Genomic DNA, 16,065 nt, shown 5'->3' with positions numbered 1-16,065 from the left:
TAGATTTGACACTGCTCTATTGGTGATGAATGATTTGATGATGATGGGCCAAACTGATCATTAGCGTATGTCAATGAACCTGTGAAATTACACTTGTGATGAATTTGGCCCAATTAAAGCGACAAAGGAGAGGGCAGGATTAATGGGCCACTTGGAATCTAAATGAGCCCAAAATAAATAGCTCTATAAGTAAGGCTCTATAAGCTTAAGTAGTTAAATAAAAATGTATTTAATAGGCTAATTCTTTTGAAATCTAAGTGAGGAGTGCATCTAAAGCCAAGTAGTTCTTGGTTCTGCATGTTTCCTAGTTAGGACACTTAAAACTCATTCAATTTGCTTCTTTCAACCCCATGGCTGAAAATATTTTATGCCCCCTCTTTGGTAGTATAACTTGGTGGAGCACAGATGTTGGGAGTATTAATTTTTTTGTTTTTTTTAAATCCCTTTACAGATCAAGTTGCTTAAACGTGGTTGGCTGAGGGCAAACCAAGTATTTTTATTGTTAGTGTAACAACATGTATAAACTAGCTAGCTCCATTGTTAACTAACTCCTTATTCTGGTGGGGCTGGCTTCTCTAGAGAAGAACATTACATCCGTACTAGAGTTCAGGCTTGAGTCTCTTTTTCAGGAAAGCAGTGCAGAATTATGCGGTTTGCATTACTCTTTCTGAAATAACAAAGTTGATTTCTTTTAGGACCTCCACTTTGACTTGAACAAGGTCCACCAGTCTGAGGGCCTTCACGGTATCAACTCTCCTATCCAGGAGTCCTGTTTCTAGAGCTTTACAAATTCACCCATACACAGCATCAGACATCTGAATAATATGCCAAAACAGGTAAAAGCCCCAATATTGTCCGTCTTCACTAATTTAAACTTTTTGTCATAAAATAATGCTGGGCTGAGGTTCAGTTGATTTGTAATCCACAATCGGAGACTGTTAAAGTATTCTCTTCCTCTTTCCCCCTCCCTTGTTGCCCTGCAGCTGCTCCACAAATTTGTGAATAACCTCTGGGTAATATCAAGACACTAGATTTGATAAGTTTAAGGTTTTGATCTGTGTTACTAAAGATTGTTTTTTATATATGGCTGATAAAATGAGTAAGACTAGTGAGTACTGGCAATTCATTAATTTAGGTAGGCCTGCATTCAGGGATGTAGCCCACTACAACTAGAAATTGCAGGATTACAATAGACTATCACTATTTTTTAATCATCATTCTTCAAATTAAATTTTCAATAACATTGTTAAAATGTGCACTTTTTTCCTCCTGCCTGGATTTTAAGAGTTGAGCCAGTTCTTGCATATTTTTGATTTTAGCCATACATATCAATAGATGAAAGTGCATGTAAGGAAGTTGGACTAACTAATAAAAGCCAGCAAAAAAGCCTCCTTTTCCAGGACTTATTACAGCCAGCTCTGCAATGGAGTTTGCAACCATTTATCTACTGTAAACAGTAAACTGATGAGAGGGCAGGGGGAGAACAATGCATATTGTTCCACAGATAGGGGAATCAACACAACAAAACTCGAGTATTATCTGAAGAGCAGTATTTGGCTTTGTATAGTTCAGCATGTCCAGCTGTGAACTCATTGGGTCCTTAATGCTCATACATGGTATGATAATGAAAACCATGTTCATGTCAACATCTGACCTACTCTCGTCTCATTCAACTTTACTGGTAAGCAAATTTTTATTCGTATGCTATAGAATTGTGCATGACTTTAAATCCAGTTATATCCAATCTGGAAAGAAATTGGAGATCCCCAAGTGCATATATTAATTTTGAGGAATTATTATTCTAGTTTGCATATTATTCCTGCAGAGCCATATGTGCAAGTGGTGTCTAGAGGATGTTGTTTGTCCATTTGAATGCTGCTGAGGTCAGTTAAATTGTATTTGCTAACTGTATTCAGCAGCTTTTTGGTATAAACAAAAAACAGCGTGTTAAGACGTGGTCAACTTGTAACGCTAATGATAGTTACATAATTTGGGGGGGGGAGGAGACAGAACGCTTGCAGGAAGGAATGCAAAAATCAGCATTTGCCCAAAAAAAACAACCCAGCACCTGAAACCTGTGTGTACTGGCTACGCTTTTCATTATGTGTGCTTAACAAACAAGTGACCTTCCAAACAGTGTTTTCAAGGACACTGGAGCCCAGAGGCTCAGATTAAAACCTTTAAATAAGTTATTTGTAGAGGGCCAAATTCTGGTTTGATGCAGACAAAATAGCATAACCTCTCCATTCACCTCTCCAAATGGGCACTATATGTACACATTGCAAAACCATAGTTGTGGAGCACTGTTTGGCTCCAAAAAAGGCAAGCCTGGGGAACCTCCATTAGCCTTAGTACCTCTGACAACTAATATGATCTGTGCACCAGCCATTAAGGCTAATAGGCCATTTCCTTGAGTCAGATCTTGTGTTGAATATATGGTGTTTAGAGGAGTCAAAATCCCCTGGTCACGAACCACTGTGTAAGTGTATTTGTTCTTAAAGAATCACAAAGTTGCCAACATCAAGAACTATACATCTAGGGACACATTTATCCATGGTGTCATTCCTCTTGAGTCAGAATTACACCAGGGATGAATTAAGCCCATAAAAATTGTCATTAGTTCACGATCTCTCGTGCATCAAATAAACGCCTTCTAAAGCATGTCTAAAGACTGAAACACAACTTCCACGGTAGTGAGATATATAATAATTTTTTTTTAATACTTCCTGGGCAGAGAGGTCAGACCAGTAGTAAAAATGTGCTGAATTATTTGTTTCTTGCTAAGACTGAGCTTAAATCAAATCTGTCTTATTTGGAAACTGGAAAGGGACTTTAAACTGCAGTTGAAGAGGTGAAAGTCCACCCTGGTGTTCAGTCTATTACAGGTGTTATCTTTTATATGTGCTTTCCAGGTGAATGGCCCAAAGAGAGATCCTGCCATCCAGAATGAGCTTAATGACTCATTCAAAGAAGAGGTTAAAGCTTTTCTGAGTGATGAAGATAAATTGCATCTCTTAGATGATCTTACCAAAGTTAATCCTGTAACCACAACAACAGGTCAGTGTTTGTGGCCGTCAGGGGCATCTCCTGAAAGCTTACTTCACTTCACATAACAAATAACTGTCAACATATACTGTGACAAGATGGATGAGGCAATCTCTTTTATTGGATCAACTTCAATATATTTAAAAGATATTCCCTCATCCACCTTGCCTCTTTAATATCTTGGGACCAACACAGCTACAACAATACTGCATGCAAAATATATTGTGGTTAGCTATTCTGATCCCTGTAATACTAGCATGAAAATAGTACCTGCGGACATGATCCAGAGCCTGTTGAAGTCAATGGAGAGATTTCTGTTGACTTGAGATCAGTCTTTAAACTTGGCTTGATCAATATTCTTTAGCATTGCTTTGAACCCACACCGGTCTCTCAGCAACATGGAACTAAGATTTAAACAAAAAACCTTTCACCTATGTCACTGGTTCAAATACACCTTGAATTGGTAGTGGTTGGCAGTTGTTACTGGATGGCTCTTACATGGCTATGCGAAAGGATTTTGTGCTCTGTCCAGTTTCAATTAACAGATTTCCTTATCTCAAGACACCATCACAAACAGTAGAGCCCTCTTACTGTAATAGTCTTCACAGAGAAGCCAAGGATTGAAATCAGGCTTGGAAACTACAGTCTTCACTTAACTTTAAAAATGGTCCTTTGTAGACTGAGATGAGGCATATTGATGGTACAATGTGGAGAATTCTCCAATGCTTTCTCCTTTTTCTGTGAATGAATAGATGATTCAATCTCCAGGGCTGTGTATGTGGAACCTATAATGAGAATGCATTAGAAATTAATTAGTCAAATTTGGTGTTCTTTAAATTCTTGTTTTTAAGACCAGAAATGAACCTATAAGATGAATATTTATTCATGGTAGACATGCTAGAAATTATCTTATTTGACTATTCTCAAACTCTGTAAAAATCAGATTTAAATCCATCTGTGAATAGGCAGAAAAGATAGTATTTCCTAAAGATTTCTTATACAAATAGGACTGGGGAAAACAAAATACATTTGTTTCCAATAATTGCTAATAGAACGTATGTTTATTTCAGTACTGAAATGTCTGCAAGCAAGGTACAGAGTAGATGTGTTTTATACATACGCTGGCTGCAGTCTTGTGGCTGTAAATCCATTTCAACCTATCTGTCACCTCTATTTGCCTGAGCTTATGAAAGAGTACCACACTGCACTTCGCCCTCAGGTAACGTGGTGACTGTTCTTCTTACAAAGCAAAAGAGATGAAAAGTCATCCAAATCTGAACTAATAAACCAGCTGTGTTAGAACCACTTCTAGCAAAACTATATGCTTTATTCAGCCAGGGCTCTTGTGCATTTTTGCCTTCTCCTCTCGCACTCTTCTATTTGCCAGGTTCATTCCTATAGTGTATAGTTAAGTGCGCGTCTCAAATTTTAGATTTAGAACCTAACATAGAGCTCTATGTAGAAGAAAAGATGTGATTGATATTTCTGTGCTCAAATTCTTCGATCAACTAGAGGAAGAGACAGTATGTTCTAGTGACCTGAGCGTGAAGCTTAGTCAGAAACTCCTGAGGTCTAATCCTTGTTGTGTGGCCTTAGGTTACATAGTTTATCCTTCTGCTTCTGTTTCCTGGGCCCAAATTCTTCTGTTCAGTTCTATTTCCCTACCTCACTGGGTGGGTGAGGATTAAGTAATAGAATCTGCTTTGTGTTAAACATAACTGTTTTCCTTTTCAAACTATATATATATATATATATATATATATACTCACTCTTTATTGTTAGGAGTTGAAACCTCATATCTTTGCTGTGGCTGAACAGACCTACAGAAATGTTGAAAGCCAGATTGAACCAATAAACCAGTCTATAATTGTTAGTGGTGAAAGTGGTGCTGGAAAGGTAAGCATAGGATGTTTGTTTTGTTTGTTTGTTTTGCCTCCCCTTTTTAATCTGGCCACTGTTCTGACATTGTTAGCATGTTCTGAGACTTTAATGTGGTACAAAGCATTTCAGCTAGCTCTCTAATTGGAAGAAGGAAAAGAGAAACACAAATGCAATTGGTACAAAATACAGCAGGCAACTGTAAGCCATTATAGTATGGGGGAAGACAGATGGGAGGGGAATTAAAGGATCTTGGTTAAATTCAAATGTGCCATGCTCAGTAAAACTGCTCTCTGGACCATATTTGTAGTTCTTGATAGAGTAAAATTCCTGTTGAGATCAAGGTAAGGATAGCTGAGTTTGGCCCTTTGTTAGGACTAGATACAATTTAGCGTAAGCCCCACGTGTCAAAACATCCACAAGATTTGAGGAGTTCAGCTTCTAACTCTGACCCTGATTCAACAGTCCATCCCTGCTCAGCAAAGCACTTAAGCAAAGCTGTATGTGAACTATAGCTGTCAATTCTGGCTATAGTTTCTGAATAGCTGTACCTTCATTTTTCTTACAAGAACCTAGGCCAGTAAGGCACGTAAGCTTGTTTCATACATCTGAAAAAAAATCACTTTCCTCAACATAATAACTAGGTGCGCAATGTTGTTTTCTAATAGCCAAAGCTCTTGTCAGACTTGCATCTAATTAATAACGTGAGAGCAGACAAAGGCTTATTGTCAAGATTCTCTTTTTAGACTTGGACTTCCCGATGCCTTATGAAATTTTATGCTACTGTTGCTGCATCATCTACCTCTCCTAAAGGGAATGAAGCAGTGGAGAGGATAGAGAAGAGAGTGCTGGACTCCAACCCTGTTATGGAAGCTTTTGGTAAAGCCCTTTTTTATGTCAGTAGTAAGGGGAAAACAAAACCATGACTACATTGTAAGTTTGTGCGTTTTCAATTTTTATACGAACCTTCACTATTCCCCATTATTACTCTTTTAAAAAATCACCTCTGAAATACTCAAGCAGCATGCAAATCATCCTCTGTATTTGTATGTCCCTAGAAGAAGACTAAAACAAGCTCTGGTTTTTATTGTTTGTTTTCCCCATTATTGGAGAATAATTATGCTTTGTGTCCCCCCACTCCTGGTGACGTCACAGGAAATGCATGTACTCTTCGGAATAACAACAGTAGCCGTTTTGGAAAATATATCCAGCTTCAATTAAACAGGTATTAATTATTATGTAAAATGCTCAAGCTGTGTGGTGGTTTTTTGTTGTTGTTTTTTTGACCTTCACAACTTTCTCTTCTTGCAAACATGTGTGTCTCAAGTCTTCCACAGAAGATGGAATGGAGTGTTTTTTGTAACATCCTTGGTATATTGGGATGAATTAATGTTTCCTGGATTTACCTAGTACATTGTCAACACTGAAAGGACATCTGTCTTGCAAAGATAGCTTTTCAGTCCAGAAGACTGTACCAATGGACTACTCTGCACTGGCATGGCTAATCTATTAAAGATACTATGATAGAGTTCTTAAATTAAGTAAAGACACCAGAAGCTTAAAACAGTATTAAAAGATATGGGGCACCTTGCATGCTGTGTGACAACGGGCTGTCCATAGGACTTCTGTTTTTAAGGGCATATACTAACATGTTTGTTATTTCTCTAGATCACAACATCTGACTAGCGCTTCCATCCAAACATTTCTATTGGAGAAAACCAGAGTTGCTTATCAGGCCCCGCATGAAAGAAACTTTCATATTTTTTATCAGGTTTGTACTAGATTAATTTATCTAGGTATTTCTAAAGTACATTAGTGATAGAACCATTAGATCTAGCAGAAGATCTGCTTGCAACTTCCTGTTTAGAACAGTTCAGTTTTTTACTCATGGTTTAATTCAGTTTTCTGGACCTTGTGTTATCATCCCATTAAGTATGTTCCCAGTTTGCTAATCATCACTCTGCCATTTATGTTTCATACAATATTAGGATTCAGTAGTCTTCTTCTTTTTTTGTTGCAAGATCACAAAAGGTGCCACAAAGGATGAAAGACTGGAGTGGAACCTGCCTGAGGGTGCCAATTTCTTCTGGCTGCCAAATTCTGAAAGAACACTGGAAGGTAAGATTTAAAGTTGACAACTGAGACTGTTGTAGGTAGAATATTAATGGCCCATAGGAGTATGGTCTTAAGGAAGAAAAATCACTCTATAGAGACTTATGGCTCTGGTACATTGGATTTATGTTCCATTTTCACAAAGCCACCTGCCTGACTTTGACTCTGTTCAGATTTCACTTTGCACTGTTAAGAATTTGTACTTGGCATCTCTCTCTGAGGCTAAGTTTACAAACCTCGTGTGATACCTGGCTGCTTCAACAACTTGCTGCCTAACCTCTCGGGCGCACAAAGGTCCAATATTAAGTCGCTCAGTGGCAGTAGTATAATTAATAATATGACTTCTGCTCCTTTGGTTTGGCAGAGCAGATGTTCTTGTGCTTGCAGCTGGTACTTTCAAAGGGGTGCCCCGCCACCTTAGGCTCTGAAAATTTCAGCTGACTTGTCTACACTACCGTTTTGGAGGGATGAGAGTGGTGTTGGGTGGCTTGTTTATGTGTTGTTTTTTTAACAACACCCATTTGGCTTTCCAGAGGACTGCTTTGAGGTGACCAGAGAGGCAATGTTTCACTTGGGCATTGACAGCTCCACACAGAACAATATTTTTAAGGTCAGAAAACACTCTGCAATATCTGTAAACTCATCTTTGAAACTAAGGATCTTGGTATGCATTTGGTTGTTTGGTGTGTGATCAGTCTTAGTACCAAATTCTGCAGGCCTTGCCTTACCAGGCAAATCTCCTACTGATTTCTTAGGCAAAGTTCCCATTAGTAAGGACTGCAGGATTTGACTTGTTAGCAGCAAATCCTAAGCCTGAGTGAGAATCCTGGGTAAGGAATCCTACCCTGCCTCCCCAAGACTGTGGGACCCGTGTGGCTATTGTTGCAGTAGTCCCCGCAACTTCTGCGTTTCTGTCTGTGGGTGCGGAAAATGGCTCTCCTCTGGCATTCCCCAAGATCTTTTTGACGATCCTGCCCACTCCTGGCATCTGTTCAGCTGCATTTAGAGCCCTTGCTAGCAGCAGAGCAGGGTGGTAGGACGATGGGGAGGATGTGCTTCTAATTCTTCATTTCAGCAGTTGACTGTTTTTTGTTCCACAGTGTTCAACGTAATTTTGTAGACAGATGTTAAACTAACGGTAGTTCTTAGTATAGCACCTGTGGCTAGGATATACTATCTAAAGTGTAAATGTTAACTTCCAATGGCTCAATTCTGCTCTCGCTGAAGTAAATGGTAGAATTTTCATTTACTTGAATAGTGCAGGATCAGGAACTAAATTAGTGGCTTAAAAAAAATATAATCAGCGTCTTTCAAAAGATTTCTGGCTTGCATATTTGCGCAAATGTTTCCGCTGCTGTGCTGTTCATCTGAGGTATTTGGAACCCAGATGTCTTTAAAAATGATAGGTGAATCTGAACTCCAGAATTCAAGTGACTGTTTATGTTGCAGATATTAGCAGGACTTCTACACCTTGGTAACATTCAGTTCTCTGATTCAGTGGATGAATCCCAGCCTTGTGAACCAGAAGATAATGCCAAAGGTGAGGCCCCAAACATGCATAGTTTTAGTGTTTAGTTTCCTATTGGGTAACTACTATTGAAAGATAATGGCACCAGAAAGACCTAATGATGTCAGAAGTACATAATCTCATATACTGTATTCTTCCTTTCATTAGGAGACCAAAGTGGGGAGAGGAATGACAAGAACTGTCAGTTAATTGTACCCTCTCCATTATTCCTTTTATCTGTTTTTATAAAACATCAGAATGCTGCACAAACACTAATGTAATCGTCCCACCTCAGTGAGCGATCCCTGTCTTTCAGATCAGGGGAACAGAGTGATTTGCACAAAGGCACAGAGTGAGTTGTTGGAAGAATCATGATCCTTGTTCTTAGTCGTATACTTACACCACATGGTCCCTGGAGGCAAAGAGACCTAGACTGGAAGTTTTATATATATCTATGTGCTTAAATATTCAGGCTGTAATTCCATTTTGAAATTCCAATCTGAGCAAGTCTGTCAAATTGCAGCCTTAGATACTTTACAAGGGAGAACCTATATTAAGCTGCTTTCCTTCTATCCGAAGATCATCTCTATGACCTAAATTTAAATGGCCCCAGTTTTCCATGGAACTAACAGTGAGTGGCCTAATCAGGAAGGCTTCATATTTCTGTTTCACAAGTTCTGACAAATTCCAATGGCTTTAATTTGGGCCCAATAATTTCTAGTACGCTTCAGCTGCTTTTTTGAGTTAGCACGGTCTTAAGTAGTTTACATTTTCTGCATACGTTGCACTAGGAAATCTTGACTCCTCCTACTGTGACAGGGTTAAGTTCTCTAACTATGCCAGATACATTTCCTATTTTCCTAGCAATAATTGTTTGTATACTACCCTTCGTGGATTTAGAGACCTCTTTGGGCAGTGCATGCTGGGGCTTATGTGAGATGACAAAGTAAACAGGCAAGGGTATATTAAGAGATGTGACCTAATTTCGGATGGCCAGTTTTAGACACTGAAGATATGTCTACACTGTATTTTAAGCCCAGGTTTCAAACTTAGGCTCAAGCCTAGCGCCCATTCTGTCTACACACAAATCGTGCTAACCCAGGGTCCCAAGACCCCTTGGGCTTCAAGCCCTATTGCTTTGCAGTGTAGATTCAGCACTACTGGACTCATGTTCTCAGAGTCCACCAAAAGTGTTCCACAATCCCACAGGCCAACTTCCTTTGTCCTCTGGACAGTCAAGTTTGGACAGTCAAGCTTTCCCACACTGCACCGTGAACAAAAAGCTAGAGCGGCCACGTTTTGGGTGGGCATTAGGAAGTCTGGAATATGAGTGATTGGACTGTGGGCCCACATCATGCAGTGTAGATGCTTGAGCTCCAAATTGGGACTCAAGGTTCAACAATTCCTAACCTGGGGCTAAAAATAAGTGTAGATGCTCAAGCCCTAAGTTAACAAACCCAGGGTCTGCTGACTCAAGATCTAACCCCGGGCTTTCATTGCAGTGCAGACATAGCCCCAGAGGTGTGTGCTTTTTAAACAGGCATTGTTGAGCACCTGCAACTTGGGTAAAATTAGTGGGTATTCAAAATGAGAGGCTAGTCTTACAACATTCTGTCTTAAAAGTAAAAGAGCATATTCCATGAAGTCAGAAGCTTCAGTGTGGGCTATCCAAAGGCCACTTTTTAATATATATTAAATTTCTGGAAGGTGCTTAGATTTTAAGAAACAGGTTATATTCCTATGATACTTTTTTGGCTGTTTGAATAAGGTTTTGTGAAGACAACTGCAAACTTGCTAAAAGTATCTGTAGAAGAGCTGCTGGAAACACTAAGAATTCGAACTATAACTGCTGGAAAACAGCAACAAGTCTTCAAGAAGCCATGCTCCAGATTAGAATGTGAAACAAGAAGGGACTGCCTGGCTAAAGTTATCTATGCTAAGTAAGTTCCATCAGCAATGTTGCCGTGACTGTCTATACAAGGTTTAGTTAAAGTGTCAACGTGCCCAACAGGGTTTTATCCTAGTCCAGTCAGTCATTTCTACTATATTCCTCTGCAGGCTATGTAGCATGACTACATGTACTTGTCCTTGGAAAGCTTGCCATGTGATGTCTGTTCAAGAACATTTCTAATCGGTTAAGTTTTATCTTCTACATGTTTGAACATTTGAGGATTTTTTTAGCATTTTCAACTTTCTAATAGCTTCATGTATATAAACATTTTAAAAAAGCATAATATGGCAGCACTTTCCAAACTCTTGTTTTATAGCACTGGCTTTCACATTTTCAGCTGTGAGATTGCATTAAGACAACTGAAAAACAACTACTCTTCCCCTCTCTCTTGCAAATACAGCAATTGCTTACATGGATGTTATGCAATTACAAATGGGAAGGAGAAGTGGTCTGTGCAATCACTAATGGGATTTAAATGCATTTAAAATGTGGCTTATATTATGAAAAAGCTTAGGAATCCCTGAGCCAGTGCTCCTCACTGTAGATATTTGACTTTTATGTTTTGAAAGCGGGAAGTTTGCTTATTGCACGAGTCACTGTTGTTTAGATGCAGCATTAGAGATATATCTCCAAGTTAAAATAGTTTGAATACAGGGGTCAGTGCTGTGAAAATTTTTTCTTCTCATCAACTTCCATGACAGCCCTATGTGATTCTGCCTTCTGATAAACATTAGAGAAACAAATGTGCATATTCTCTCTCCCTCCCTCTCCTCCCCACTTCGAGACCCTGATCTTACAATAAGTTCTGCATAGATAAGGGGCTTAGCACATACCTCATTGTATGACTAGGGCCTTGGATTGTAAGCTTTTTGTGGGAATTGGTCTTGTATTTGTGCAGCTCCTAGCACAATGGGGCCACACTGCTGGTGCTACTGCAGTCGAAGATAAAAAACATGGTATAGGTGATTTTAAAATAAAGAAAACCGTTTCTTGAATAATGACAGGTTTCAGAGTAGCAGCCGTGTTAGTCTGTATTCGCAAAAAGAAAAGGAGTACTTGTGGCACCTTAGAGACTAACCAATTTATTTAAAGGTGCCACAAGTACTCCTTTTCTTTTTGCGTTTCTTGAAGAAACTCTAGATCAGATTCTGCCTTCACACTCTGACTTCCCTTTGATTTGAGTGAGACAACATGTGATGTAAAGTAAGGCAGAATAAGGCCCTGTGTCCTTAACTGAATCAAGCCCTTAAGGGTTTAGGTCCTCAGGGGTTTTTTAGGTGCCATTTTCAAAAGGGCCATAGGCTCCTAAGTCAATTAGTCGTTACAGTGCTGAGCAGAGCAATGCCTAAATACGTGTACTAATCTGCTAAACTCCCACCAAACTCCATGAGACTAGAGGGAGTAAAGGGAACAAACCCGGTAAAATAGGGTCTTGACCTTGTGTTCCCATATTACAGTATAGTCTTCTGCTCTTCAAAACTTATTAGACACAAGTAAGTGAATTAGTGGCGGGGTGTGTGGGCTCTTCATTTGTTTGAGGAGGTCTCTTAACTTTATTCAGATATTCATGGCCTACCTCTGACTTCATAAAAATTAGTTTAGCTGCCAAGATAAAGTGGGAAGCTATAAAATATTGTGGCATTGGCAGTAACAGTCGGAGTCAGAAAAAATCACTGGAAAACATAAATCAACTGATCACTTACCTTGTAAGTATAAATCTTTCCAGCTAATCAGGGTTCTGTTATTTACAGATTATTTGACTGGCTGGTTTTAGTGATAAATGGAAGCATCTATGCAGATTCTCTTGTGTGGACCAACTTTATAGGTATGGTTTCTAGTCCCTTTTAATTCAAGAGTAGAAAGTAAATCTGTAGACCCAAACACACTAGATCTGATAGAAAATAAATATTTTCCCACATTTCTCCAGGTTTGTTAGACGTTTATGGTTTTGAATCTTTTCCTGAAAACAACTTGGAACAGCTCTGTATTAACTATGCCAATGAGAAACTACAGCAGCACTTTGTAGCTCACTATCTGAAGGCACAACAGGTACGGTCCCTCCACAAGATGTCTAACCCAAGGCCATTTTATTTATTCCTACGTTACTACACTGTTAAATTCCTGATTACAAGACTGATTTTGGTTTTTTAACCTAAAACTCTATTTTATGGCCTGATTATGCAATTTTTACTGTGTCACAGAAATAATGGGGATTGCACAGGTAGGTCAGGATTACTTACTTGACCAAGGATTGTCGTATGGGGCCCTTGCAGGGAGGGGGACCATCTGTGGAGGAAATAAAATGTGTATCCACGTACATATTAAAAAGCTGTCACCGAGGGTCCGGTGACATTGGGAATTGCTGAAATGTTCAGAGCTCATCCAGGGGGCATATTGGTGCTGCTGAATTTATTGGGCATCTCTTAAGGTATGTGGAGTCTGAACAGCGATTTCCTCAGAAATTGCAGCCCCCGCACCCCTTTCCTGTTAGGAACAAAGGAGTTAAACCCATGGCTCTGTAATGGTCTTGTGGGCAGTTCCTTAGGGCCAAAATTCATCCCCGGGCAGAGCGCTCATGCAGGGCACTGTAATAAGGGCTTAAATGATACCTAATGCTTTGTGTGGGCCCTTTGCCCTGGCAGTACTCCTCATAAACCAAGTTGCCACTCCCTTGTCCCTTCAATACAAAATAGAACACTTATTGTCTGCCCTGTGTTATTAGTGGGGAAATAGCCCTGGTAGAGGACAAGCAGTATTTCCCACTCTGCATTATAACCACTAGAAAAGAAGGGCTTGAGTTCATTTAGAACCATACAAACATTTATGAAAATACTTTGCGAAGCTGTTTTTGCAACCACTGGCTAGATCACAAGAAACAAACAAATTCATTGCTAATTAGATCTTGATGCATCTGAATATAAATTTCAGACCTATAAACCTTCAGATTGTAAGTGTTTAAATTTGCCAAGTTGTACAGTGTCTAGCACAATGGGGGCCCAACCCTCACTGGGGCTTGTGGCTGCTACTGTAACATACTTGTTGCATTCTAGCCCATTATTACTCCTATATCCCCATTATGCTTTTTGCCCTTTCAAGTGAGCTGAAGGATACAAGGCTATTTACTATTTGTGGCAGTAAGGAGATAGCATAGTAGTGCAAAAGTGGCCCCGAGTGTAAGTTATCCAGAAATTCATGATCTTGTACGCTTGTGTGTTCCACTGACTTTTTTTCTTAAACTGCTCTCCTGGGGTGACTGTGCACAACATGCCAGCACACAAGGGGTTAACAATCCCTACAGATGGAAACCAGGTTTTGCGCATGTGCGCAAATGACTTTTCCCCTTCTGACTGAAACAAAATCATCATCTCCATTTACAGAGCTATTTTATGCCAGCTGCAAGTCACTGCTTGACTTCTTGCCCTTCTTGATATGGCTGCATGCCAAAGAGTTTATATTCCATTCGTGAGTCTGCCTAAGCAAGTTTAACTTGCCACACACTTTTAAAGTTAACAAAAATGAGAACTCGTTCTGCTTTATCACTTGTCCGTTTTGTTTTATAAGAATGCTGAACTCTGCATCACAACTTTGATTTTTAACTGCAATACAATCCTTTTCCTTTTGGATCTAATTTAGTTTTCAAACACAGAACTGTTAGTGGGTGTGTGTTGAGCTCTTGCTTAGGGCTTAATTCTGCCCTAAAGGTGACCATGTGGGACACTCTTTCCCTTTAAGGGAAACCCTGAAGGGGCATCTGAGTCACGACTTGGCTTTAACCTTGTGTGATTGCTCTGTAAAGCATCTTTGCAGTTTTATGAAAAGCTGCACAATTCCCACATATCCCCTACAGATGGCCCTGTGGGGATCTGGTGCTACTTAGGCAAAGATTTTAGAGCTCTTCTGTGAGAAAAAACTTCCAAACATTTGTAGTTCAGAAAATGATGACAAATTTGCTACAGGTGATGTTTAAGGATATGAACTGACTTCTTTAAAAAGCCTACATGAAACAACTGTATGTTGAGTGACAAAAGCCCTATTGTGAAATACTTCACTAAGTATACTGTGAAATACTGGGGCCCTAAGGAGAAGAACATTCTCCACTTTTCTCTTGTATTAGGAAGAATATGCAGCAGAAGGTCTAGAGTGGTCTTTCATAAACTATCAGGATAACCAGAGCTGTCTAGATCTGATAGAAGGAAACCCTGTCAGCATCTTTTCTTTGCTGAATGAGGTAAGTTTAAGAGCTGAACCGATAATAGTGTCTCACCTGCTTTTCTTCCTTTTCTCAACTGTCTCCAAAAATGACCAAAGAAAACAAGTCTGATAGCAGGTATACAGTGTGTACATTCTATTTAGCACGAAACCTGCCAGCAATGAGCTTCATAGTAGATTCACTTAAAGGCGAAAGAGCCAACTGTTCCCATAATACAATACTGGAGCGTCTTTTCCCCACTCCCTCCCCCAGTCTTGCAGGGTATCCCAGGCACTCCATTGATGTCAAACATAGAACCCCAATGACTGGGTCACTTTTTTTTAAAAGTACTTTAACATTAAAGGACTTGGAATACCAAATGCAACATCGACCTTAAGGCATTTTACTTGTCTAAGTTTACTAATGCCTGAAAGATTTTATTTGTTGCGCAGGTAAAGTTTGCCTATATCAAATAGGACATGCTGCCATTCTACCTTTTTGTTTTCATTACACAGGAGTGTCGTCTGAACAGGTCCTCTAACGTCGGCCAGTTCCAAACCCGAATTGAGAACGCTTTGTCTAATAACCGGTGCATAAGCCGGGACAAGTTTAGTAAGAAGCCAAACTTTGTTGTTTCCCATTATGCTGGCAAAGTCTGTTACCAAGTGGAAGGTATGGTGGAGAAAAACAGGGTATGTATTTTAAAAATAAAAATAAGCACATGGCTCATGAAAGAAGCTAGCCTTAAAATAGTGTTTAACTGCTGTTAACACGGTGCATGCATCCACTACTAGTAGATGACTGTTTTGGCCATGTGAAAGGGGTTGATCATCTCAGTCCAGTTCCGAGTGAACAATCACCAGGACAGGTAGCACCTTTGGTAGCAGGCTCAGAGGCCCAAGGATTAAGAGAGCCATGCAGACTCCATGACCTCTCGCCCCTAAAGATGTTCTCTCCAGGGTTTGGTCATGTTGCTGGGGCAGTGTAGAGGCGTTTGCACTACTGTTGCATATTGTGACTAGCAGACTTCAGCTTCCAGAACTGTCATTGTGCATTTAATTATGAATATTAAATTCAGACTTTAAACTTCCACGTGATCAGGGAAACAGCAGCATGGACTTACCTTTGGCCGTTTACTAATATCACAGGGAAACTTAAAACTTAGCGTCTTTCTGCACCATGCCTACCAGGAAGTTAATGAGGTAATCTGTGAACACTAGAATCTATTTTGTATTATGTCATTTCTGATACGGCAAGTCACCTTTTTTGCAAGGAACTTTTAAGAAATGATATCATGTGATGCAGTGAATATCATCTCTTATTCAGCATAGCAAAGTGTTTTAATGTCCATTATGAGGACTGCCTGACGATTAGTTAACTAAC

The 16,065-nt window shown here is 39.6% G+C and overlaps 1 protein-coding gene across 1 annotated transcript in view; it reads left to right on the top strand.

Annotated features, from left to right (window-relative positions):
* The window catches only part of MYO19 (myosin XIX), a 29,700-nt gene that overhangs the window by 2,869 nt on the left and 10,766 nt on the right, over positions 1 to 16,065 (top strand). Inside the window, exons 2-16 of the mRNA XM_074975006.1 lie at positions 696 to 836; positions 2,913 to 3,057; positions 4,116 to 4,264; positions 4,828 to 4,941; positions 5,670 to 5,802; positions 6,079 to 6,148; positions 6,592 to 6,694; positions 6,945 to 7,041; positions 7,569 to 7,645; positions 8,485 to 8,575; positions 10,311 to 10,482; positions 12,245 to 12,318; positions 12,421 to 12,542; positions 14,608 to 14,721; positions 15,198 to 15,374. Coding sequence (XP_074831107.1) covers positions 825 to 836; positions 2,913 to 3,057; positions 4,116 to 4,264; positions 4,828 to 4,941; positions 5,670 to 5,802; positions 6,079 to 6,148; positions 6,592 to 6,694; positions 6,945 to 7,041; positions 7,569 to 7,645; positions 8,485 to 8,575; positions 10,311 to 10,482; positions 12,245 to 12,318; positions 12,421 to 12,542; positions 14,608 to 14,721; positions 15,198 to 15,374 — 1,650 coding nt within the window. The 5' untranslated portion in view covers positions 696 to 824. The remainder of the gene's footprint in view (positions 1 to 695; positions 837 to 2,912; positions 3,058 to 4,115; positions 4,265 to 4,827; positions 4,942 to 5,669; positions 5,803 to 6,078; positions 6,149 to 6,591; positions 6,695 to 6,944; positions 7,042 to 7,568; positions 7,646 to 8,484; positions 8,576 to 10,310; positions 10,483 to 12,244; positions 12,319 to 12,420; positions 12,543 to 14,607; positions 14,722 to 15,197; positions 15,375 to 16,065) is intronic.

This window comes from Natator depressus, chromosome 17 (assembly GCF_965152275.1).
Source record: "Natator depressus isolate rNatDep1 chromosome 17, rNatDep2.hap1, whole genome shotgun sequence".
In the NCBI taxonomy this organism is placed as follows: domain Eukaryota; kingdom Metazoa; phylum Chordata; order Testudines; family Cheloniidae; genus Natator; species Natator depressus.
The sequence above is the reverse complement of the archived record's forward strand: the minus strand, read 5'-3'. Positions and strand labels throughout refer to the sequence as shown.